The 22,941-nt window shown below is 39.3% G+C and overlaps 1 protein-coding gene across 1 annotated transcript in view; it reads right to left on the bottom strand.

Annotated features, from left to right (window-relative positions):
• The window catches only part of polq (DNA polymerase theta), a 73,849-nt gene that overhangs the window by 32,503 nt on the left and 18,405 nt on the right, over positions 1-22,941 (bottom strand). Inside the window, exons 7-17 of the mRNA XM_008118353.3 lie at positions 20,702-20,843; positions 20,474-20,620; positions 17,643-17,855; positions 15,009-15,151; positions 13,814-14,012; positions 13,135-13,274; positions 11,659-11,852; positions 9,457-9,581; positions 7,599-7,842; positions 2,889-5,308; positions 1,266-1,412 (exon numbers count right to left, since the gene is read on the bottom strand). Coding sequence (XP_008116560.2) covers positions 1,266-1,412; positions 2,889-5,308; positions 7,599-7,842; positions 9,457-9,581; positions 11,659-11,852; positions 13,135-13,274; positions 13,814-14,012; positions 15,009-15,151; positions 17,643-17,855; positions 20,474-20,620; positions 20,702-20,843 — 4,114 coding nt within the window. The remainder of the gene's footprint in view (positions 1-1,265; positions 1,413-2,888; positions 5,309-7,598; positions 7,843-9,456; positions 9,582-11,658; positions 11,853-13,134; positions 13,275-13,813; positions 14,013-15,008; positions 15,152-17,642; positions 17,856-20,473; positions 20,621-20,701; positions 20,844-22,941) is intronic.

Below are 22,941 nucleotides of genomic sequence, written 5' to 3'. Positions count from 1 at the left end.
CACTAGACTAAGATTGAGGATTGGTCCCAGGCGTTCTGTGAGAATCGTGAGCAAGCGTGTGGGAGCCAAAGCTCAAGGGGAATGTTTTACTAGCTTTCAAGCATGGTTAAAAAGGGGGAAATTGGGGAAGATTTCAGACAGAGCAACGTTGATTCTGGAAGCTTAACTCTTGCCTTGTCTCTGCTCATGAAAATAGATCCTTGCCTAGATCCTGTATTTGGATTGTATTTTGAAGCTCATGCTACCTTGTTTCTCCAGGACTGATATGCTATTTTAGAGACTTTGAACTATTTTCTACAAAGACTTTGAACTGTATTCTGCAGATTGCCTTTGCAATTGGATTACTGCTTTCTCTACTGCTTTTTATTAAGATTTTGCTATCTTTTTATCAATAAACTGAGAAAACCAAGTCTGCTGTGGTGGAGTATGTGTTAAGAGCAAGGTGAACCAGTGCTGAGATGCAACATTATGGCTCTAGTTGTGTTTTTTGTTCCTTCTTTATCCTACCTGACAATTTCTGGTAGTTTACAGTCCCCAACTATCATGCTTCACTCCAGTCTGTGCTTGAACTACAGGCTGTACCCGAGTTACAAGCATCTGACTTACAAACGACTCACAGTTAAGAATGGGGATAAGACAACAGGAAATGAGAGAAATCTATCCTTAGAAAGGGAAAATCACTCCTGGGAAAGTTTTCATGGGGAAAATGTGTTTCCACTTATGCTTTCTCACCAATCCTTGTTTCCACAACAAGCCAATTTTTTTTCCAAAATTCAATTACCACAGGGACAGAAAGTGAGATGAAATCTTCTGAACAAACAGCGAAAGAAATACTACAGGGGTGTTAACTCTTCCCCATACTATCCAAAGTATGTTTGTGTGTGTCTGTATATGTGCATATATGTGTGTATATATACACATACATACACATACACACACATATGCATGTGTATGTAACTGTGTATGTGTGATTGGAGTTACACTTTAAAATGTACCTGTTCTGACTTACATACAAATTCAACTTGCGAACAAACTTACAGAACCTATCTTATCCGCAACTTGGGGATTGTCTGTATTTTATATTCTCTGGATTCTGATACTTTTACACTACTTGTCACAATCCTTGACTGATCTTATTTAATATAATAGGAGTTTAAAACTTTACCTATATAAGTGTTGTTTTTTAATTTAGCATACATAGTTATGCAATAGAACAATATATGCAGACCACTATAAAGCAAATTTCTTTAGCAATTTTTCCTTACCAATCTGTTCTTTGAGTTTTTGTTGCAATGAGATATAAAAAGCATCCTTTCCACCCCAACACACTGCCAATCCAACCACCAATATGTCTTCACAGGGTTTAATAGGAAATCCGTCAATTTCGTGAGGAATTTTCTGTAAAGTGCTTCCTAAAAACACATTAAATTTATCAGTAAATGAAATATTGTACTTTCATTTTCTTTGGCATTTTATTGAACATTTTCAGTAGATTTGTAGCAAAATAGCATTATACTATTCAGTACTACAATTCTCTATACATTATATATGGGAAAATATAAACTTTGATTAATCAGAATTTTGAAAATAAACAATCAGTCACCTATCATTTATAAAAACCTGCCACTACTTGTTATATTAATGCAAATCCAAAAAAAGTCTATAATTTTCATTTATCATGCCTTTTGATGTAATCTAGACCAGAGTTTCTTACACCCTTTCCACTCGCCACCCCTTTCCACCTGAGAAATGTTTACGTGACCCCAGGTATTTAAGTATTTTAAAATAGGTATAAAATCACTTATTTACTAAAAAATAAATCAGCATTTGCAAAGTTTACTAAAGAGGCTGATTTTCCCAATTTTGTGGAATACAGCTAAAGCATTTTCTGCAGAGTCCACTGTAAACGCTGCTTGTTGCTGCTAACAAATTTTGTGTAAATGGGTGGTGTTCAGAAAGCTTATACTGTTGTCAATGTTTTGCGGTACCAACATTAAGATGAGGAGACCCCATTTGGAGTTGGGACCCACAGTTGAAGAAGCAGTGGTCTAGACCAAAACTTCTTAAACTTCGTGTTCACATAAGTGAATAGTTGAGGTTACCAAAAACATCGCTACAAAAATGGAGGAGTCAAGCAGCAGCTGTCTACAATCTGTTCTTCAGTTCTTCCTTCTGGGGAAGATATTGACTAAGCTGCCTATCCATACATACATACATACACACACACACCGCCCTTAGTCATCTGCCACATAGGGAAGGAGGAACTACTGCTGCTGTTCCTGCTGGAGGAGGAGGAGGAGGAAGAGGAAAAAGCTGCTTTGGTAAGGTAAAGGGGCTGGGCGAGGCATCCTGCCATGTGGTAGATTGAGAAGGAGAAGAATGGATACGGGAGGAAGAGAACAAGGAAAGGGGGTCCTGTTTGGGAAAGGGAAAGAGAGATGCATTTGGTAGGAAAAGGAGGAGATGAATGGGATTCTGTTTGGGAAAAGGAAAGAAAAATTTCCTTGGGAGAAAGAGGAGGATAAGGTCACCATTCATGAAAAAGAGAGATGCATTTGGGAGGAAAAAGAGGAGATATTGGGAGTCCTATTTGGGAAAAGGAAAGAGAAATCTGCTTGGGAGGAGGCAGAGGAGGATAGGGGTGTCATTCATGAAAAGGAAAGAGATGCATTTTGGAGGAAAAGGAAGAAAGGGATGTCGTTTCCGAAAATGAAATAGAAATCCATTTGGGAGGGAGGGAAGTGCCTGTTGAGGAAAGGAAAGAGAGCTATTTTATATACCTACATATCTATGTACCTGGAGTTGCATAAACATTTCTGAAGCAAAAAGGGGTCATGTCTGGAAAAAGATCTAGACAGATCAATAGAGAACACAGGACACACACTTACCTTGCTTGAACTGGGCACCAATACCAGATCTGTGGGATTGGGATCCTTTGACTCGTTCACAAGCTACTGAAATAGCAAATCTTCTTTTAGTTTTCCATTCTTCGATGAAGGTTTGAAAGAGAGTTTTATCATTAGCCACATCAATTATTGTAAAATTTTCAGGACTGCAATATGGTGGCAAAACTTTCTCTTGAGATAACTGCAGTGAAAAATCTTCAGATATAACTGAGTTATCCTCCTCCTCAGGTAAAATCTCAATGGGTTCTTGATTTTCTGTTTTTTGCTGCAGGTGTAGCTCAAGTGTATCATGCTGTGCAAGCTGAAGACATGGCACATTGTTCATAGGATTCAAGTGTCTTGCTTGTATCACAAAGGGCTGTTTCAAACATGTTGAAGCAGACTCAATGTTCACTGGAGAAAGAGGCCTTCTATTTCCATCTGTCAAACTACTAGATGCCGCATTTTGGTTGATTTCCAAAGAGGAGTATATTTTATGCCGATCGTTCATCACTGTAGGCATGTAGTTGCTATCAAAATCATTGCAAAAGGATGATGCACATTGACCTGGGCCAGGGACAGAAACTGTTGAATCATTCTTCAACACTACTTCCATGGTTTTTCTTGGAACTGATTCTGGTTCAACTCCTGATGGACTTGGCCATCCATCTAAAACCGCTTTCATTCCAGGACTTAAATCAAAAAGAACATCACACTTTTCCACTAAGTTAGCATATTTTTGTATACCATCTTTCAGTGGATTTTCACCTGCACTCTTTTGAACATTCTCAGTTCTGATATTAACTATGCTGTTTGAATTTTTCAGCTTGCTAGTATTTCTTTGGAGAGGAGGCACAACCATAGCATCTAACTTTTCTATGTGGGAAGCATCATTATCCAACAATATTACAGAATCTTCATTGTTGCATTCTGCTAACTGCTCTGGGTTTACAGTGGCACTCGGTACATCTTTATCGGACACCACATCCTGTTCAACTAGGAAATCGTATTCTGAAGGCATAACCTGCTGTGATGGAAAGGCCTCCATGGCAATACCTTCACTAGTATGAACAGCCTGGGGCTCTTTCATGTTACTAAAGCTTTCATCAAACAGCAAACTATCACTATTATTCAGATTTTGTACATTTTCATCCAAATCAAGTGTTTTCTCATGAAGAAAAATGGAATTCTTCTTCAAAATAGATAACTCTTCTTCTGCTAGATTTGGAGTTTGGTAGTCTCGTAAAAAATTATCTAACTGAGAGTCCAGAACATAAAAACTGTTTTTTTCTAAGCAGCCTAGTGTTTCTTGTTTTTTCTTGGCAAGCTTCCTTTGAAATTTGTTAGAATCTATCTTGTGCAATTTATTCATGCTTCCTGCTATATTTTCTGTACTTGTATGTACCTTTCTGCACTCCAGCTTGTCCTTAGCATATGAAATCTCAATTCCTGAATTGCTAGCTGAATTAGTACAAATAAAATCCATTATTTCTGATTCTGAAGTGCTGGTAGACCTTGTACAAATAAAATCTGTCCTTTCTGGCTTTGTTACCAGCTCTCTCTTGCTGATTCTTTGTTCATCAGCAATTTCATCTCTCATCTGTTGTTGCAATATTTTATTTGTTTGGGTATCCAACTGGAAGCTTTCTTCAAATTCTTCAAATTTAGAGGCATGACAGTTTTCAATATGTTCAAAGTGCTCCAGAGTATTATCAGCATTATTATGTGTTTCACTCCTATTTGCTGCTTGTGACATCCCACTGGATTTTGCAATGTTGCTTTTACATGTACTCTGTTTTAAGTTAATTCCAACCTTTCTCTTAAATCTAGCCCGCATGGGAACTCTTTTAGAAGTATGGCTCAGGTTTGGCTTTGTTTTCTGTCCAGTGTTTGTCATGGTTCCTTGGTTCTCCAACTTTTGTTTCACAGAGACATCATTAATATTATTTCTATCTTTGTCCAGAGTCAGCCGTTTACTTGCACTAGAGTACACATAAGAATTTCTTTCTTTTATGGTATTCTCATCTACTAGAGTCTTCTCTTCATGTCTAGGACTAATAACTAAGACTCTCTTATTTTTTTCTTTTGCACATGATACAGGTTGAGAACTGACACATTTGCCAGAAGAAGTTACACCGTGGCCTGTTCTGAGTATCTCTTTGTGATTCAGTCCATGAATCTCTTCTTCAAGGGCACTTGCTATTATGGAACATAATTCAGATGCATCTGATAAAAGGGAAGTATTGGGTTTCCACTGCACTCCCCAAACAGCCAGGTCCTGCTTCAAGAGCGTTTGGGCTTCCTCCACAACAAGACGAGCTGCTTCAGTCTCGGTTAAGCCCTTTAGTCCAGACATCCAGATACAGTGGCTATTAAGCCGTTCCTGAGCAGCTTCTTCATCTTCATCCACTGCCTTACGAGTACTAAAACAAGGCATACAAGCCAAAATTAACAATTATGCCTAATTTGGCATTCTTGCTGGCCACAAACAAAGAAAATGCATATGAAAGCTTTACTTTTTTTAATAGCAAGCACATTGGCAGGGAGAGGAAAGAAGGATGACAGAAAATAACAGAAGTGACAGTCCAAACCGGTTCAAAGGCTGTGGTAGTTCTGGAGGAAAGTAAACAGTAAGAAAGGTTTTATACCCATAAGAAAAAAAAAGAACAGGAAGGACTGACTGAAGCACAGAAGAAAAACTTCCTTTCCCAGTAAAGATTCTAATTAGGAAAAGTAGAAAGGCCTAAAAGAAAACCTAGATAACCTTATTCAGGTGTTACTTTAACTACTTTTGCTTCCTATAATTATTTACACTTTTGGAAAAATCACTGGCTTTCAAGCATCTTTTCAAGTAGAATAAAACACAAAAAGAAGTAAACAGGTAAAGTACGTAATTATGGTAGTAATAAAAGAAGAGCAACAACTATATTTAAAACAACTGAACTTAAGATCCTCCTTTAGTATCAAAGGGCAACAAAGCCAGTTCCAGATGAACCTCCCTTGTGATGAGCTTCTCCGGAGATATAATTTAAGACCAAAATGACACTTTATCCAGTCACCACTGATTACTATGGCTATTCATATCTCAACACTATGGAATTTTAAAATGTTTAGATTACATCTAAAATTCTGGCTAGATAAATCAAACAAATGTTATGTGAAAATAATTTTTTTCTTCATGTCAGGAGGGACTTGAGAAACTGCAAGTTGTTTCTTGTTATGATTGAGCCTCATGGCTCTGCTACTGGCAGACGTGGGCGTAAGACTCCTCGAGAGTCAGATACTCTCGAGGAGCGAGAAAGAAAGAGGCTGCGAGATATCTTTGCAGAACCATCTGACGAAGAGTCTTTTGAGGGGTTTACAGAGAGAATGGAGGAAGAGCTGGTTAGCTCAGAAGAGGATGAGATGGATTGGACTCGGGTAAGGGAGGAATTGGGTGCCACTGGCAATGATGGGATGGAAGATGATTGGGGACCTTCAGGACTAGACCCATGGACAAGCTGGAGGGATGGGACGGGATCCACAGCTGGGGATGCTGTGGGGCGTAGTCAGAGGTGTTCCAGTTCTGATGAGGAAAGTGATGAGGAAACGCCCGGGTTAAGGAGAACAGCTGATAGTGATGAGGAATTGTAACTTGCATAAAATGGGGCTTGGGAGCAATAACAAATTGCGTTGGGCAAGGTAATCTGGACAAACGCTTGGGATCTGTGTGGGACGTTTTCCTGAAGACGGGTGTGTTTCGTGTGCTGATTACGTAAGTTGTTTTGGAATTTGGGTTCAGACGGCGGGAGGAATTGTGTGGGCTTTTGTTTGTGCAAACCTCTGCTTAATCTCAATAGCTTTGACCTTCCGTCGTCTTCTTGACGGACGCCATCTGCTACTCTGGATTTACGGACTGAACTGACTACGGGCTCGGATTCTCCTACTGGACTTGGGAAAACTGCAAACGTCTGCTTCTGCCTATCGACCTTCGGAAAGAACTGGGACTACTCTACTGCTTCAATCCTCGGCTGTTGTGTTTGTATTGGAAATTTGCCTGCTGTGTGTAGGAGTGACTTCTAAGTTACTCAAAACATAGTACTGGCAGCAGAGAGGCATCTGCTGCCAATTAGTTACATTCTTTTGAACTCTTTGTTTCCCAGCTTCTGTTTTGTTTGTTCCCAAGCTGAAGCAAGCTGTTTTGATTTTACCCGGATTAAACTCCGGTTTAATCCGGTTTATCTTTTGAACATTTTTCTTGCCCCTTTTTGCTTTTTGAGGCTAATATTGCCTAGCCCTTGTCTTTTACGGGCATTTTGAGTTCTGTAAATCCAATAAACTCTGTTATCTTTGATCTTGTGGCGTTCTGTCCTTGACATTTCTGGTGTGAAAGAATTGGCCGTCTGCAAGGACATTGCCTAGGGGACGCCTGGTTGTTTTATCCTCCTTTTGGGAGGCTTCTTTCATGTCCCCGCATGGGGAGCTGGAGCTGACAGAGGGAGTTCACCTGCTCTCCCTGGATTCGAACTGCTGGCCTATCAGTCAGCAGTCCTGCTGGCACAAAGGTTTAACCCATTGGGCTACCAGAGGCTCCAGCGTGAAAACAATATTCTGTCTTTACAACTGTAAGACTGAACCATTATTAGAATATTTGGAGAATCAGAATCTGTTTCTCAAACTCAACAAAACTGTATCGGAAACACGACTTTTGTCTGTTCTAGTACAGTAGCCAACCTTCTGAATGGTGCTGCATTCCTGAAAGCCTTTTCCACCTCCATAACTGTCCCATTAGCCACATCTGCTACAGTGATGAAACCAGCATTATAAAGAGCTCTTGCACACTGTGCATTTAGCAAAGATATACGGACAAGATCACAGAGCTCTCTCTGGATTCCAAAAGTAAGACGGCTCTGAAACTGAGAGAGCAGTTGTTCCATATTGTGCCACCCCAGTCGGTTACAGAAAATAGTAATCATCCCTGGAAAAGAGAACAATGATTAATGAGTTTTGCTGCTCAAATGGTTAAACTGTTGCAAAACTATGTTTGAAAAATCATTTAACAAGAGATCGTGTTTTCATATTACTTTGTCTCATACACACATAATCCACCCACATATTATGCCAGCTCACATTATGTGGCTTCAGTTCTACACACAGAGCTATCCTGGTGAATTTACACCCTGACACCTTTAGGTATTTTCTAGCACAATTCTATAGTAAGCTTCAACTGGAAACCCAAGACATTTTAAGAAAAATAAGGTTCAATATTATAAACAAAAACCATTTATACAGTGAAAAAATCCCTTGAGATACACATATGGATATATGCTTGCATGAGTTGTGTGTACAGACTTTTAAAGAGTACACAGAAATTGGAAAACAAATACAATATACAGAGTCACTGAACATGATCTTGCTTGTTCGAGGAGACAGAAATTTCTATTATCATTTGCATATTATATTTCAACAGATTGACTTGGGTACAATACAATGACTAATTTAGAAAAGTATTTTCAACTGAGCTACAGTCTTAACTACTCTACGGAATCAACTAGTAGTGTTTAAACCAGCTTTTCTCAACCTGAGGGTCGGGACATCTAGGAATGTATCAGAAGAAAACACATATTTCTGATAGTCTTAGGAAACCCTTTGGCAGAGAAGGCTGAAGATCTCTCCAACTATCCTTCTCTTCCTTTTTGGCAACAGATGGCAAATCCTTCCACCAAAAGCCCTCCTCCTGCTGTGATTGGCCGGCCTCTCAGCTGGGCTCACAGCCAAGGGGAGAGCTGTTTCTGAGACTCCAAGCTGGGAGGGGAGAGCAGAATGCCAAATTTGGTCCAGCTCCATCATTGTTTGGGTTCACAGTGCTCTCCGGATGTAGGTGAACTACATCTCCCATAAATCACTGTCAATTCCTTCAATATTTTCTGTTGGTCATGTGGGTTCTGTGTGGGAAGTTTGGTCCAATTCTATCATCGGTGGGGTTCAGAATGCTCTTTGATTGTAAGTGAACTATAAATCCCAGGAACTACAACTCCCAAATGGCAAGGCCTATTTTCCCTAAACTCCACTAGTTTTCACATTTGGGCATATTGAGTGTCAATTTTGGTCCAGATCCATCATTCTTTGAGTCTACAGTGCTCTCTGGATGTAGGTGAACTACAACTCTAAAACTCAAGGTCAATGCCCACCAAACCCTTCCAGTATTTTCTGTTGGTCATGGGAGTTCTGTGTGCCAAGTTTGGTTCAATTCCATCATCGGTAGTGTTCAGAATGCTCTTTGATTGTAGGTTAACTATAAGTCCCAGCAACCACAACTCTCAAATAACAAAATCGATCCCCTTCCCCCAACCCCACTACTATTCAAATATTGGGTATTTGTGCCAAATTTGGTCCAGTTAATGAAAATACATCCTGCATATAAGATATTTACATTACAATTCGTAACAGTAGCAAAATTAGAGTTATGAAGTAGCAACGAAACTAATTTTATGGTTGGGAGTCACCACAACATTAGGAATTGCATTAATGAGTCACAGCATTAGAAAAGTTGAGAACCACTGGTTTAAAACAACAATCAATAATTTCTCACCTGCATAAGTAGCAGCAGACTGCTGTAAAGATTGAAGCTGTCCACGGTTACATCCATATTTCTTAGCAACATAGTTTAAAGGAACCTCATTTATTAAATCCAGGAGGGCCAAACTTGTAAAAAATCTATATATGGAAAATAAATATAAGATGAATATCAGGTTGCCAGGTATTGTGGAAAAAGGAATTTTCAGTAGGCTTTCATTGCTCCAACACTTGCTGCAATTCCCTCCTCCACACCGGCAGTTCCCAAAATTTTTCAATCATTAAACCCTTCAGAAGATTTTTTTTCTCTGTGTAGAACCTTAATTCTGATTTAAACCCTGATTTTCACACAGAACCTTAACTCTGCCCTTATACACCGTGAACCACAAAGTTCTTCATTCATTTACTCCTATTGCCTGAGTGTTCTGTATAATATAGTATGTTGGGAAATAAAAGGGATTCAAATTGGTTCTCAACATATCCAGAGACGTATGGATCTCTTTCCATTCCATTGCCAGTTCTTTTCTAAACAATTTAAATTCAACAAAGATTTGGGTTAGGGCCACTGCTTCTCGCTCAACATCAAAATAGCTTTATAAGATGAATTCTTTTGGTATTCTAATATCCACTTATTAATTCCCGCATGGGAGAATTGCTTTTGTGAGTGAACACACAGTGGCACTGTGTTATCTTTCTTTCTTTGATATCTAAATTCCTGTATAGTCTGAGAAATTTCCTTGGTTTTGTTTTGAAAATAATGCTTGCATAAGCAAAATTTTACTCCTTTCTTTGTTGTCAGGGTTATTACTAATAAATGTTCTGCTCTTAAGATTTATTAGTTTTAATGGGTTTCATTAATGTCTACTAAAACAGCTTGTGGGGGAGTTCCATTAGCGGCCGCTACAGTTTTTCTTGTTAGATTCCTTTTTAAGCTCTAAACAGAAAGTTCCTCGTGATCTTTGGCATGACGATTCTTGCTTGACATACAGATGTGAATTCCACAAGGTAATTTTCTTTAAATTATCTGCATTAAAATAGCAATTGCTGTTGCTTGTGCTGTGTGCTAACAGCTACCATCCACAGTTGGGCTTCTTTTTTTTTCCTTTTTCTTTTTTTAGCTCTGACTGTCTCCATGCCTAAACAAATGCCTAAACAGCATTAGAGGCAGAGATTTGAACTTTCTGAAACTTCTCCTCTTCTTCCATGCCAGGGAGGAATTTCTACCAGTCTAAAGATAACACAAGCTGGTGAAGCCGTGGCTGGTTAAACACCCTCCTCCAGAGCTTACTGAGGAGGTGGTTTTCCTATTTCACCATCTTGCTGAAGTCTCCTGCAGAAGCCTGAATTTCAATAAGAATTTCATACTCTGGCACAAGGAATTTAAAATATATTTTCAATTAAGATTTTTTAGGAAACACTAGAGTTTTGAGGAAAACAATTTGGGAAGCACTGTTGTACACAACTAATTAAAGGAGACTGTAACTTTGGCCGTTACTTTCCCTGGCAACCCCAGGTGAAGAGACAAAAACACAGATTATTTCCATTCTGCTAAAACTGTCACTCCCTGAAGAATCTAGCCAGCAACTCAGACCACTCACAAAGTGGAATTGGCTTTATTACTCAGATTTCCACAGTCCAAGAAAAAGTTGCTAATGGCCTTCTTGCCCAAAACCCCCTGCTCCCTGGAATTCCTGTATATCATCTTACTTACTAACAAATAGAATCCCCCAATCATACTCAATCATATATTAAAACGTGCATATAAATGAATCTTAAATGTATACTGACTATAATGGGTATAAATCAGAATGCTAGTATTGGGGGGGGGGGGGTCTAGGAAGCACAGGAGGGTAATAAAAAAAACGTGTGGGGTGTACTTTCCCTATCCACTCACAGAGACAGTGTGAAGCACCACATTTCTGTAAGTTGTAATGTCTTGCTCTTTTCAGGAAAGACTCCTAATATGTCCCATATCCGCAGAATATTTATGGGGCATTATATTTACTTATAATTATAGTACTTATCTTTAAAGTGTACTCTGTCTTCTTTCATTTTGTATTGACAAACAGGTTCTACAAAAAATATTTTATGGCAAAATACTGTATGTTACAAAACATGATTCTGTAACCTGGACATAACACTCAAAGCTCAAGGTGGAACAAGCAAAGCTGATGATCAGACAGCTATGATTATAAAGCTTACTCTTTTAGCTCATTACCTTTTGTGGATGGCCATTTGCCTATGTTGTTTCTCAGTTTTAGTAATAACCTTTCCCTTCACAGAGAAGGCTAAAAAGCTTTCTTCAATCCCCACCAACTCTGCTACTCTCCTCATTGAGACAGGCAGCTTTTCCCATAAGCAAAAGAATCGATACCAATCTATTTTAGCCCAGTCTTCATACACAGGAGTAACCTGCAAAACAACAGAAAGGAAGCGCACAAAATGACCCAGTGCTTGCAATAGAGTACAACTACACCACCGTTATGAACCACTGGTGTGAGAAGAGTAACTTCATTAAAAGTATACAAACATATGTCAGTGAGAAATTGAAATGAATGACAGTGAAAATTACATTGCAAATTCCTAATATTAATATTGACCCTCTGCAAATCTGTTACTGATGATAATAAAATCCTGGGAGTAAGGTAATTAATGAATTACCCACCTCTCCTTGTGGCTCGAAGTGGGTTACAACATTGTTAAAACACATAATCATTTAAAAACACTGTGTGGAGTACACATATTAAAATATATTTCCATAAAAGACATATTAAAATACACAAAACAAAAGTGGAAGTTTAAAATTAGACATACCCTGCCTTTTTCCCCATGGGGACTGAAGGTGGCTAACAATCCCATACTTTAGTAATACAGTAGAGTCTCACTTATCCAAGCTAAACGGGCCGGCAGAAGCTTGGATAAGCGAATATCTTGGATAATAAGGAGGGATTAAGGAAAAGCCTATTAAACATCAAATTAGGTTATGATTTTACAAATTATGCACCAAAACATCATGTTTTACAACAAATTTGACAGAAAAAGCAGTTCAATACGCACTAATGTTATGTTGTAATTACTGTATTTACAAATTTAGCACCAAAATATCACGATATATTGAAAACATTGACTACAAAAATGGCTTGGATAATCCAGAAACTTGGATAAGCGAGGCTTGGATAAGTGAGACTCTACTGTAGTTTAAAAAAGCACATACAAAAGTTTAAAAAAATTAAATGCCACCATGTGGGTCAAAGTAAAAAAAAAAGTTTAAAATATAATAAATACAATTAAAATAGCCTTTAAAACTTAACACCCCCCCCCCCCCAAATCCCACTCATATTTCCCCAGCAGGATGCTCCTTATTCTTCCCCAAATGTCTGTTGGATATATCCATAGGTTCTGTTTCCACAGTTTCAACAATCCACAACTTGAATATATTCACACACAAAAAGTCAAAATGCATACCTTGATTTCACCATTTTATATAAGAGGTGCTATTTTACTGTGCCATTATTTATAATGGGATTTGGACATCCACAGGCTTTGGTATCTCCAAGGGGTCTTTGAACCAAGCCCTAATGGATCCCAAGGGCCCAATGTATTTAATTTCTAGAGAGGACAAATTAATTTTGAAAAAATTACTGATGTCAGCAAAGAATTCTGAGATGCCAGACGTTATAACAAAAAATCTTACCAAATAAATACTATGTAGATCATTCTCTAGGACAAAGCTCTTCATTGCTCTCTGAAGATCAGCAAATATTTCTAGTGCTGCAGTTGGTGAAAACGAAGAGAAGAGAGTAGCACACCCAAGTTGTGTTGCAGAATAAATTTCTGTCAAGAGAAAGATGACATAGTTGTAATCCTAGTTAATTAGCTGTTCATTTATTAAAGCGATTATTTTTTTTCTACAACAGATCAAAATAGCAACTTTTTAGTTATTACATGTTTCTATAAACATGTAAGGGGCTAAGATAACAAAATCAACAACAAACTGAGGGCTGAAGTGACACCAGTGAAAGATGCTGTCATAAACATGACTTTTCAATGCTCATATATAGGATTGTATTATGAATCAGGAGATGTGGTGACCTTAATACACCACAAATATCTTTTGCTCCAAATCTACATATCTTCTGGGTTTGTGTTCCAGGATCCTGCACGGATACCAAAATCTGTGGATGTTCAAATCTCATTATATAATAGCATAAAATCATATAAAATAGTGAAATCAATATTTGCTTTTTAAAATTAAAAAATATTTTCACAGCATGGATGGTTTAATCTGTGGATAAAGAATCCATGGATATGGAGGACAACTATATTTGTAGTTAAAACAATAGTATGTGCTCCAAATGCAAATCAGCATTTACCTTTGCCCTCATCAGAGACTGAAATACGAATGAATTCATTTTCAAGTAACCACTGCACAGAAGCATCAATAGGCCCAAGACACATTCTCTCTTCTTCTCTCTCAATATCCTGCATATTTTTCAAACTGGCACCATGAAGTGTACAGGAAGCATAATGCTGGATGTCCTCTGGAGAATCAGCCACTCCACTTACTATGATCTATTAAAATGACAATTTAAAATAATCACTATACTAGTAAAATGACACAGCAATTTGAAATGAGACCTCTTTGGAGATGGGAAAGACAGTGGCCTCCTAAAAAATTCTTGATGCACCAATAACACTTGAGAATAATATACCTGCTGTGACATTCACTCATATTTACAAGGACACTCATGGAACAACTGTTCCACTTTATTTATTCTTACAGAATAGTGGACAACAGACAACTAATCTTAAAACATTTACAGAATTTGCTGATAAGATATAGTTTATCAGCTATTAAGAATGATAATGAAATTCACATTTCATATTCAGAAGTAGGATACAAGTGAATATCAGCTGCATGGTAAAACTGGGAAAAGTTGTTGCCTCACATTGTCACATATGCTTATGGTTTATGGGAAACCAGGACACTTCTATGGTCATTAAAGTCATGGTACTAAAAATGTGATCTGAATTTCTTTGTAACTTGTTAACTTTAGAGTCCCTTTGGTACTCAATTACTGGATTTCTTCAATTCTAAGATGCATTTTTTTCCCTACATAAACATCTCTAAAAATGGGGTACATCTTACAATCGATGGCATGTTGTTGTTGTTGTTGTTATTATTATTATATTTATACTCTGCTTTTTTCTCTACAAGACTAGACTCTTATTTCTTACAATTGAAGAAATAAGGTATCTGTATAAGTTTTGAAGGATTTCTCAACTATTTTCACATCTATGTCTCTCACATCCCATGATTAACAATTCTCCATATTTTCATTATTTCTCATAAAGTAAATATTTTCTAAGTATGTACTCTTTTTTCTATTTACCATTAGCTTACTGTAGTAAGATTAAAATTGGAAACACATTTTTAGTAAGAATAGAACTTTATGTTGACAATAGATAAGAAGAGGAAGAATTTTCAGAAACATACAGCTTGTAAGTAATAAGTATAAATATGGGTTATGAGAAGAGGTTTATTCTCCTATCATATGTACTACATACCTCTAGGATTGCCCGTACCATACTGGAAGTAATCCCTTCTCCTTCTTGGCTGAGCAGACAGCTGCGCACTGGCCTGAGTTGGCCTTGTAGTAGGGTAACGCCTTTTGATTTCTCAGAGGGCTTGCAAACCAGAATGCTCTCACCTAGCAACGCACACCATTTGAAATGACGACAAGGGAAATGTGTATTACCTTACTAATCAGTGCAGGCATAGGTCACAGTGTGCATTTTTAAAACAAAGAAATGTCAATATCAAATTAGTGTTAGAAAGGACCACAAGAGTAGCTTGCCAAAATATCTACAAGAAATTCATCCAACAGAAAGCAGTCACTAGTATAAAAGCTGAGATGTATATTTCACTCAGCTACCACCTTTGATCCCTGCTATAGCTTATGTATTTTGTTTCACAGTGGCTCCAATTGAGCCACAGTACTGTGCATGGAAGAGATGGCAAAGCCTTTATGGATTTCTCACTGAGGCCCACAAGTGGCATACAACTTTTCCCCTTCACAACAGTACATAACACATTAGTTCTGACTGGATACTGAATCCATCTCCCTCTGCATACAACTGTGGCTTCTTCCATTATATTTGTCATTTGCCTTCCTACTACATGTATCTGTAATCCAGCTACTCCCTCAAGAGAGTTTCTGCTCACTCACAAAATATATGCGGTACTTATAGGAAAAAATATAAGATTCAGTAGTTGGCGGATGGAAAAAGTGGCACCTATCAAAATTATTCAGGAATGAAGCTTATTAAGTTGATACTGATAAGAAAAAACTGTTTCAGTCTCTACAGATTCTGGGTAAAACTAGACACTGACATCTTCATGCAGTTATTAATATAACTCTTTTTTGTTATTATCCTATAGTAACTGGACAAGACTGGCCCATGAGGTCATGAAGAGTCGGAAACGACTGCGTGAATGAAGAAGAAACTGGACAAGAAAGGCAGGAAAGGGGTGCAAATCCTACAAAATACAAGCAACAGGTGCAAAATAGCAAGAAAATCCAATGGAATATGAGATAACATAAACTTACAGTGTTTCTTTCAGAGTTTAAGTCAGCTTACTTTAGGATTTGGTTGATGTTCAAATAGTCTGCTATGCAATTTTGAACATTTCTACCGAATATTTCTACGTGAAGGACCATTAGTGTTTGCATTATTGTGTTTGCAGTTTTCTTTGCATCTTAACTATATGGGGATTTGTATTCTATGGTTGATAAAATATATCTACTGTTATTTCACTCATTTATTAAGACTTATTTTGTCATGCCTCATTCAAATCAATATCAACCATTATTATTATTATTATTATTATTATTATTAATAATAATAACTTTAATAATAACTTTATTTTTATACCCCACCACCATCTCCCCAAAGGGACTTGGGGCAGCTTACATATGGGATAAAATGTCCACAAGACATAAATACAACAATCCATTAAGACTGTTGCCTTGAGGCCGTTACTGGATGATTGCGTGCCAGCAGGTTGAGGCTGAATCCAGTAAAGACGGAGATCCTATGGCTGGGTCGACCAGGCAACGGGGATATCCAGTTGCCTACCCTGGATGGCGAAGCGCTACGCCCGTCTTCACTGGTAAAGACTCTGGGAGTCCTTCTGGACCCTCTGCTGACGATGGAGGCCCAGGTCTCCGCCGTTAGCAGAACCACCTTTTTCATCTTTGGCAGGCTAGACAGCTGGCCCCTTATCTGTCTAGGGACGACCTAGCTACGGTGATCCAGGCTACGGTCATCTCAAGACTGGACTACTGTAACGCCCTCTACATTGGCCTTCCTGTGTCGGTGATCTGGAAACTCAAATTGGTACAAAATGCAGCTGCTCGACTTCTTGCAGGAGTCCCGATGAGATGCCACATAACACCAATCTTATTGCAGCTTCACTGGTTACCAATTGACCACCGGATCACTTTCAAAGTGATGGTACTTACCTTTAAGGCCTTACATGGTCTAGGGCCGATGTACCTGAGGGACCGCCTCATCCCCTACCAACTCCAGAGATCCCTCCATTCTGAGGACCAAGATCTACTGGAAGTTCCCAGTTTTAAGACCTTGTGTCTAATAACAACTAGACACAGAGCCTTTAGAGCAGTGGCGCCATCACTCTGGAACACTCTGCCACCTGAAGTCCGTGCCTTACGTGACTTATCAGCCTTTTGCAGGGCATGTAAGACACACCTGTTTCAGCAGGCTTTTGATTTCTGTTACTGCTATTTTTAAATTGTTTTAGACTTTAGCTTGTTTTTGTAAGCCGCTCCGAGCCCTAGGGGAGTGGCAGCATATAAGTCTGAATAATAATAAATAAAGACACAAACAATTAAAATAATAGTAATAACTTATCATTATTAACTTTATTCACAACCTGTCTTTCTCCATGTGGGGACTCAAGGCAGCTAACAACCCACACTAAACAGGTTTAAAAAGTGCAATACAAAAGTTAAAAAAACAAATAGTAACAGTGTGGTAAAAACATTAAAATACAATAAATACACTAAAATGGCCTTTAAAACTCATATCTCCTCCCCAATCCCACTCAAACCTTCCTTCTGATAAAGTAGGCATTAAAAATCGAATGCCTTAATCTTTTTGGTCTTTAATTGTACTTACCTATGGTATCTACTCCCTTCCTTCCAGCTCTCCCAGCCATTTGTTTGTATGTCAACACATCTAACAATCTACTACCAAACATAGGAGTTCTTATAATTACACGACGGGCTGGCAGATTCACCCCAGAAGAAAGAGTAGAAGTTGCTACTAGGACTCGAAGTACTCCTTGTCGAAAAGCTACTTCAATTATATCTCGTTCATCAAATGTAAGACCTGAAATGCAATTAAAATTAATACTCATTAAACACAGACAGTATCCACCAATACCAAAATACCAATACCAAAGGTCGTGAAATAATTTGATCCAGAAAGATTTCAATCCTGGAACACAGTTGAAATTCAAATTCAGTCAAATCTTGTTGGACAATTTTGGTATTATGATAAAGTAGGAACAGCACTATTTCCTTCCATCTTCTTGCAACAAAACCTTATCAGTAATGTCAATAAATGGAACGTAACATAAATTTCTTTCAAAACTGAACACTGATTTGTAATAGAGTTCAAGTAGTTATATCTATAAAACAACTGTAATGTCCATTGTTAAACTCTTTCTACTCAGCTGAATTATATCAAAATAATGTGATGTGAATGTATGACCTTCCTCCATTGAAATACACCATACTTGCAGCAATACAAACAGTATTTAACTCATGATTCACTCAGTATTGAAATCACGGAAAAGAATGAATATGCTCTCTAACTCACATGGTCTTCTAGTTATACAGCAGAAAGGAGAAGACAAACATAGTCAGACACTAGACTTTAAATAAGCTGACTTCAGTAAACTTAAAAGAAAACCTGAGTGTGATTCCCATAGTCAGGAATACTCAAAGAGAAAATCTTTCATGATGGATGAGACTTTCTGAAAAGTGAGAGATTGGAGGCACAGTTTCAAACAGTCCCAATGAGGAGTGAAAATAGGAGGTGTCTAAAGAAATCAGAATGGATGTTTAGAGAACTTTCAGTTGAACTAAGATTTAAACGGGACACTTACAAGAAAGGGAAAAAGGGAGAAACTAACAAAATTACTTTCAACGGGGAGAAATGTACTACACTTAAGCAATAAAAATGAAATCCACAGATATAGGATGAGGGACAACCTGGCTTGAAAATGGTCTATGTGAAAGGCATCTATGAGTTTTAGTAGACCACAAGCTGAACATGAGTCAACAGTGTGATGCAGCAGTAACAACAACAACAGCAACAACAACAACAATAATACAAACTTTATTTATATCCCACCACCATCTCCCAGAAGGACTCGGGGCGGCTCACAAAACACTCAAGGTGTGACACAAAATACAACAAGTGTAAAACAAAACATAGGCAACAGTCAACACAACTCATAGTACCCCCTGGTAAAAACAATAAAATACGGCAATTGCTGTAGATAAAACAGCAATATTCGACCTCAGAATTGTAAAGTGCTAAAAAAGGGGTCTAAAGGTCCTCATACGTATTATAAGAGAGTTGAAACATGACAAAGGCTTGTAGAAAAAGCCAGGTTTTTAATTGTGTGTAGAAGGTTTAGAGAATAGGCGCTAGCCTGATCTCCCTTGGGAGGGCATTCCAAAGCTTGGGGGGGGGGAGGGGGGGGACTGCACTTGAGACAGAGGTGGGCCTGAGAGGAGGACCTCTCTGGTTCATAGAGAGATGCAGTCTTGCAGATAGGCTGGACCCAAAGCGTAACCATTTAAAACACCAACTGAATTCTAAGAACAGAGAGGCATCATGACTTCCCTTAATCTAGACATTATACTTCTTTGGATGCAGCCCAAAATCCCACTGGCTTTATGATACTTATGAGAGGCGAGCTGCTGAGTTGGATTGGGGGGGGGGGGGGGAGTGTCTATATAGTTTTAAACGTATTTTCATATTCAACACACGAGGGTTGAATGAAAAGTAATGCCTCCACCTTTGTTACTTGGGTTTGGATCGGAATATTTTAATAAATCAAACTCAGAAATAATCCTTAAAATGTGCTCTTTAACTACAGTACCACTATTCACTTTTCCACAATTGGATACATTTCTGCCAATAATGAACAAGTTTTCTGAAGCCGTCACAGAAGTCGACACTCTGTTTCCACAACCAGTGTCTCACAGTACCCGTTGTGCACAGATCTTCCGACAGCCAAGCAAAGCAATAATGTGACCCACACATTCTTGTGAAATGCCAATTATGCTTGAAATTTCTCTTTGAGTGATAAAACAATCATTCTGAATCAATCTGTCAACCTTTTGCTTGTGAAACTCTGTGGTTGCTGTCACAGGAGATCCAACTCTTTGTTGGTCAAGCAAGTCAGATGTTTCCACCACAACGTCTTTAAACTTACTTGCCCAACGACGCACAGTACTCACATCAACACAATTACAATAAACAGCTTGCATTCTCTGATGAATCTCCTTGGGTTAACACGTTCTGCTGTCAAGAATTCAATGACTGCACGTTGCTTAAGTCGCATTAACCGTCCGTCTGTGCAGGGTTCCATACTTCGCACTTTAACAACACAACCATTCAATGCTAAGGCTTCCCACCAAATGGAACTGTAGAGGAGAGTCTACTGAACAAGCCAGTACTGCCATCTGCTGAGTTACGAAGGTGGAAGCATTACTTTTCATTCAACCCTCATATATATATGTGTGTGTGTGTGTGTGTGTGTGTGTGTGTGTGTGTGAATACACACACACACACACACACACACACATATAATGCATTTGCTATGTTTTAACTTTATTGTATCACGTTTGCTGTTGGCCACCTTGAGTCACTATATCAAGAGAAAGGTGGGATAAAAATAAACCAAGTAAATGAATACATAAAATGTATACCAGCATGGTGAAAAGCAACACCCCATTTTATCGTCCGCTGAAGCATGCAATCCAAGCCAGAAGGACAATTCTTCAGTTGACCCATCAATTCTTCTATCCTCCGTGTATCTAGTGTAACTGGAGCAGTGGTAGATGTCTTCTGAAGGCCTTTGGATAGGAAAAAATAACCTTGTAATTTTGAATTTGGACGTTAATCATCTTTTTTTTCTCAATTCTTCTTTAACTTACATTTCTGCTGGAGATTGTAAAACTCTCTGGCAATGATGTCGGCTAGTTTCTCGCACCAGCTCTTTGATGGGCAGAAAATAAGAACAGAATGGCCATCTTGAACTGTCTCATAACATAGACTCACCACATGATCCTCATCATTCTAAATTGAAACAGAGAATATTTTTAGCAAGTGAGTTTCTTATTTGTGTGCTCTTGTAGCTTCTTCAACCTCTTTCCAGAATTCTATACATTTTCTAACATCTAAACATGAATGCTTTTGCTGATTAGGCAAAACTGCACTGCCAGCACACAGGTGGGACGTATTGGGAAAACTACAAGAATCCTTAGATAACCCTGAGTAAAGTGCAAGTACAGTAGAGTCTCACTTATCCAACATAAACAGGCCGGCAGAACGTTGGATAAGTGAATATGTTGGATAATAAGGAGAGATGAAGGAGAAGCCTATTAAACATCAAATTAGGTTATGTGATGACCCATGGGCCTTGTAGTCCTGCTCAGGACATTGTAATTCCTGATGAAGATGAAAACTTGGGTTTTTTACCTTCCCAGTCTGAACTGGATTCCTCTCAGCCAGATCTTTCCCAGGCAGATCTGGGAACCTTGCACCTGCAAGAAAGTTGTCTCCCAGAAGTATGTCAAACAAGCCCAGAGCCTACTTCTCCCGTGTTCTTGCGCCGGGAGTTTTGTAAACAACAGAGAAGTTTGGAATCAGCTTCGCGCAGGAGTGCGAGGATTGCAGCTAAGAATGTGGCCAATTAAGACTGCTTCTCGTGAGAATCTTTGGGGAGTCTCACATCTGGTCTCAGAGTTAGCTTTCGGTTCTGATTCCCAGAGAACTGCTTCGGCGGGAAAGCTAGACTCTATTTAGGTGTTTTACCCGCGTAGTAACTTCGCGGAGTCAATTCGTCAGCCTACGGAGCGAGTTGTGTCTGGTCAGCGCGCTCCGATTCAAGCCTCGCTCCTGCTCAAGCCTCGCCTTGCTATCCAGCCTTCGCCTTGCTTCCCAGCCTTGTTTATCTACGGACTTTGCCTTGTTTCCCAGGATCAATCCTTGCCTTGTTCCACGGATTTATCAAGTTATTCCACGGACCTTGTTCTTGTTCTTAGTTACCTTGTTCCACGTTCAAGCCTTGTTTCAAGTATCAAGTTATTTCCTAGCCTCGCTCAAGTTTCATGGACTAAAGGACCTTGTCATCTCCCCTCACTTTGCTTGGCAAAGTGAGTGTTTCGGTTATTGGATTACAACTTTGGACCTTAATATTTCTTATTGGACATTGCTTTTTTGGACTAATTCTGACCTTTCCTGAAAGGTCTAATTCTGGACTATTTCCTACACTTGTTTTTATTAACTTTATATATTCCTACAATAAAGATATTAGATAGATTCTGGCCTCTGTGTATGGTTATTGGTGCTCTGCAGCCTGGGTCGTGACAGTTTGACTCCGCCACCCTAAGCACCAATTAACCTCGGCCAGAATGTCTACCGGAGTCGTACCTGGGCCGAGCGGCCAGCCGATTACCTACACCATCGACAAGGATGAGGTGGACCGAATCCGTGATAAGCTCAATGCACAGGATGGAGAAATAAGGGGTTTGAAGGAACGCGGAATTCGTCTTCCGGCCATGGCGTTGCCAACCAAGTTTACTGGAGAAGCTTCTAAGGTTCATGTCTTCCGTCGCCAATGTCAAGCTTATCTAGAGGCCCGTGATGCCGAGTTTCCCCAAGAAGACATCAAAGTGGCATGGGTTTACAGTCTTCTAGACGGGCCAGCGGCCAGCTGGGCGACGGCACTGTACGACCAAGCCTCTCCACACCTAAGATCAGCGCAACACTTCTTGGACCACCTCAAGGAGACTTGGGGAATCGAGGACAATTTGGAGGCAGCCGGTCACAAACTCCGTCGCCTTATCCAAGGAGACAGACCTATGTCTCAGTATATAGCCGAGTTCCGAGTACTGGCCCACAACACCGGCTGGAACGATGTAGCCCTCAGGGGACAATTCCGGGAGGGTCTCAACATTGAAATGCTGGAAGAAATCTCCAAGGTGGATCCTCCCCAGACCCTCGAGGCACTCATTGATCAATGTTTACGGGCTGAAGTCATGATTGCCAACAGGAAACAGTGGGTTCGAGGCCAGGGCAGTAGAGCCGGGGCAAAACCCCCCGCTCCCGCCAGCGTTCAGCCACGTCCGGTGTGGAGACCCCCACCGCCATCCCCATACCCCAGAGGAGGCGA

This window comes from Anolis carolinensis, chromosome 2, assembly GCF_035594765.1.
Source record: "Anolis carolinensis isolate JA03-04 chromosome 2, rAnoCar3.1.pri, whole genome shotgun sequence".
Taxonomy (NCBI): domain Eukaryota; kingdom Metazoa; phylum Chordata; class Lepidosauria; order Squamata; family Dactyloidae; genus Anolis; species Anolis carolinensis.
Note: the sequence above shows the minus strand (reverse complement) of the source record. Positions and strands in the feature narration are given on the sequence as shown.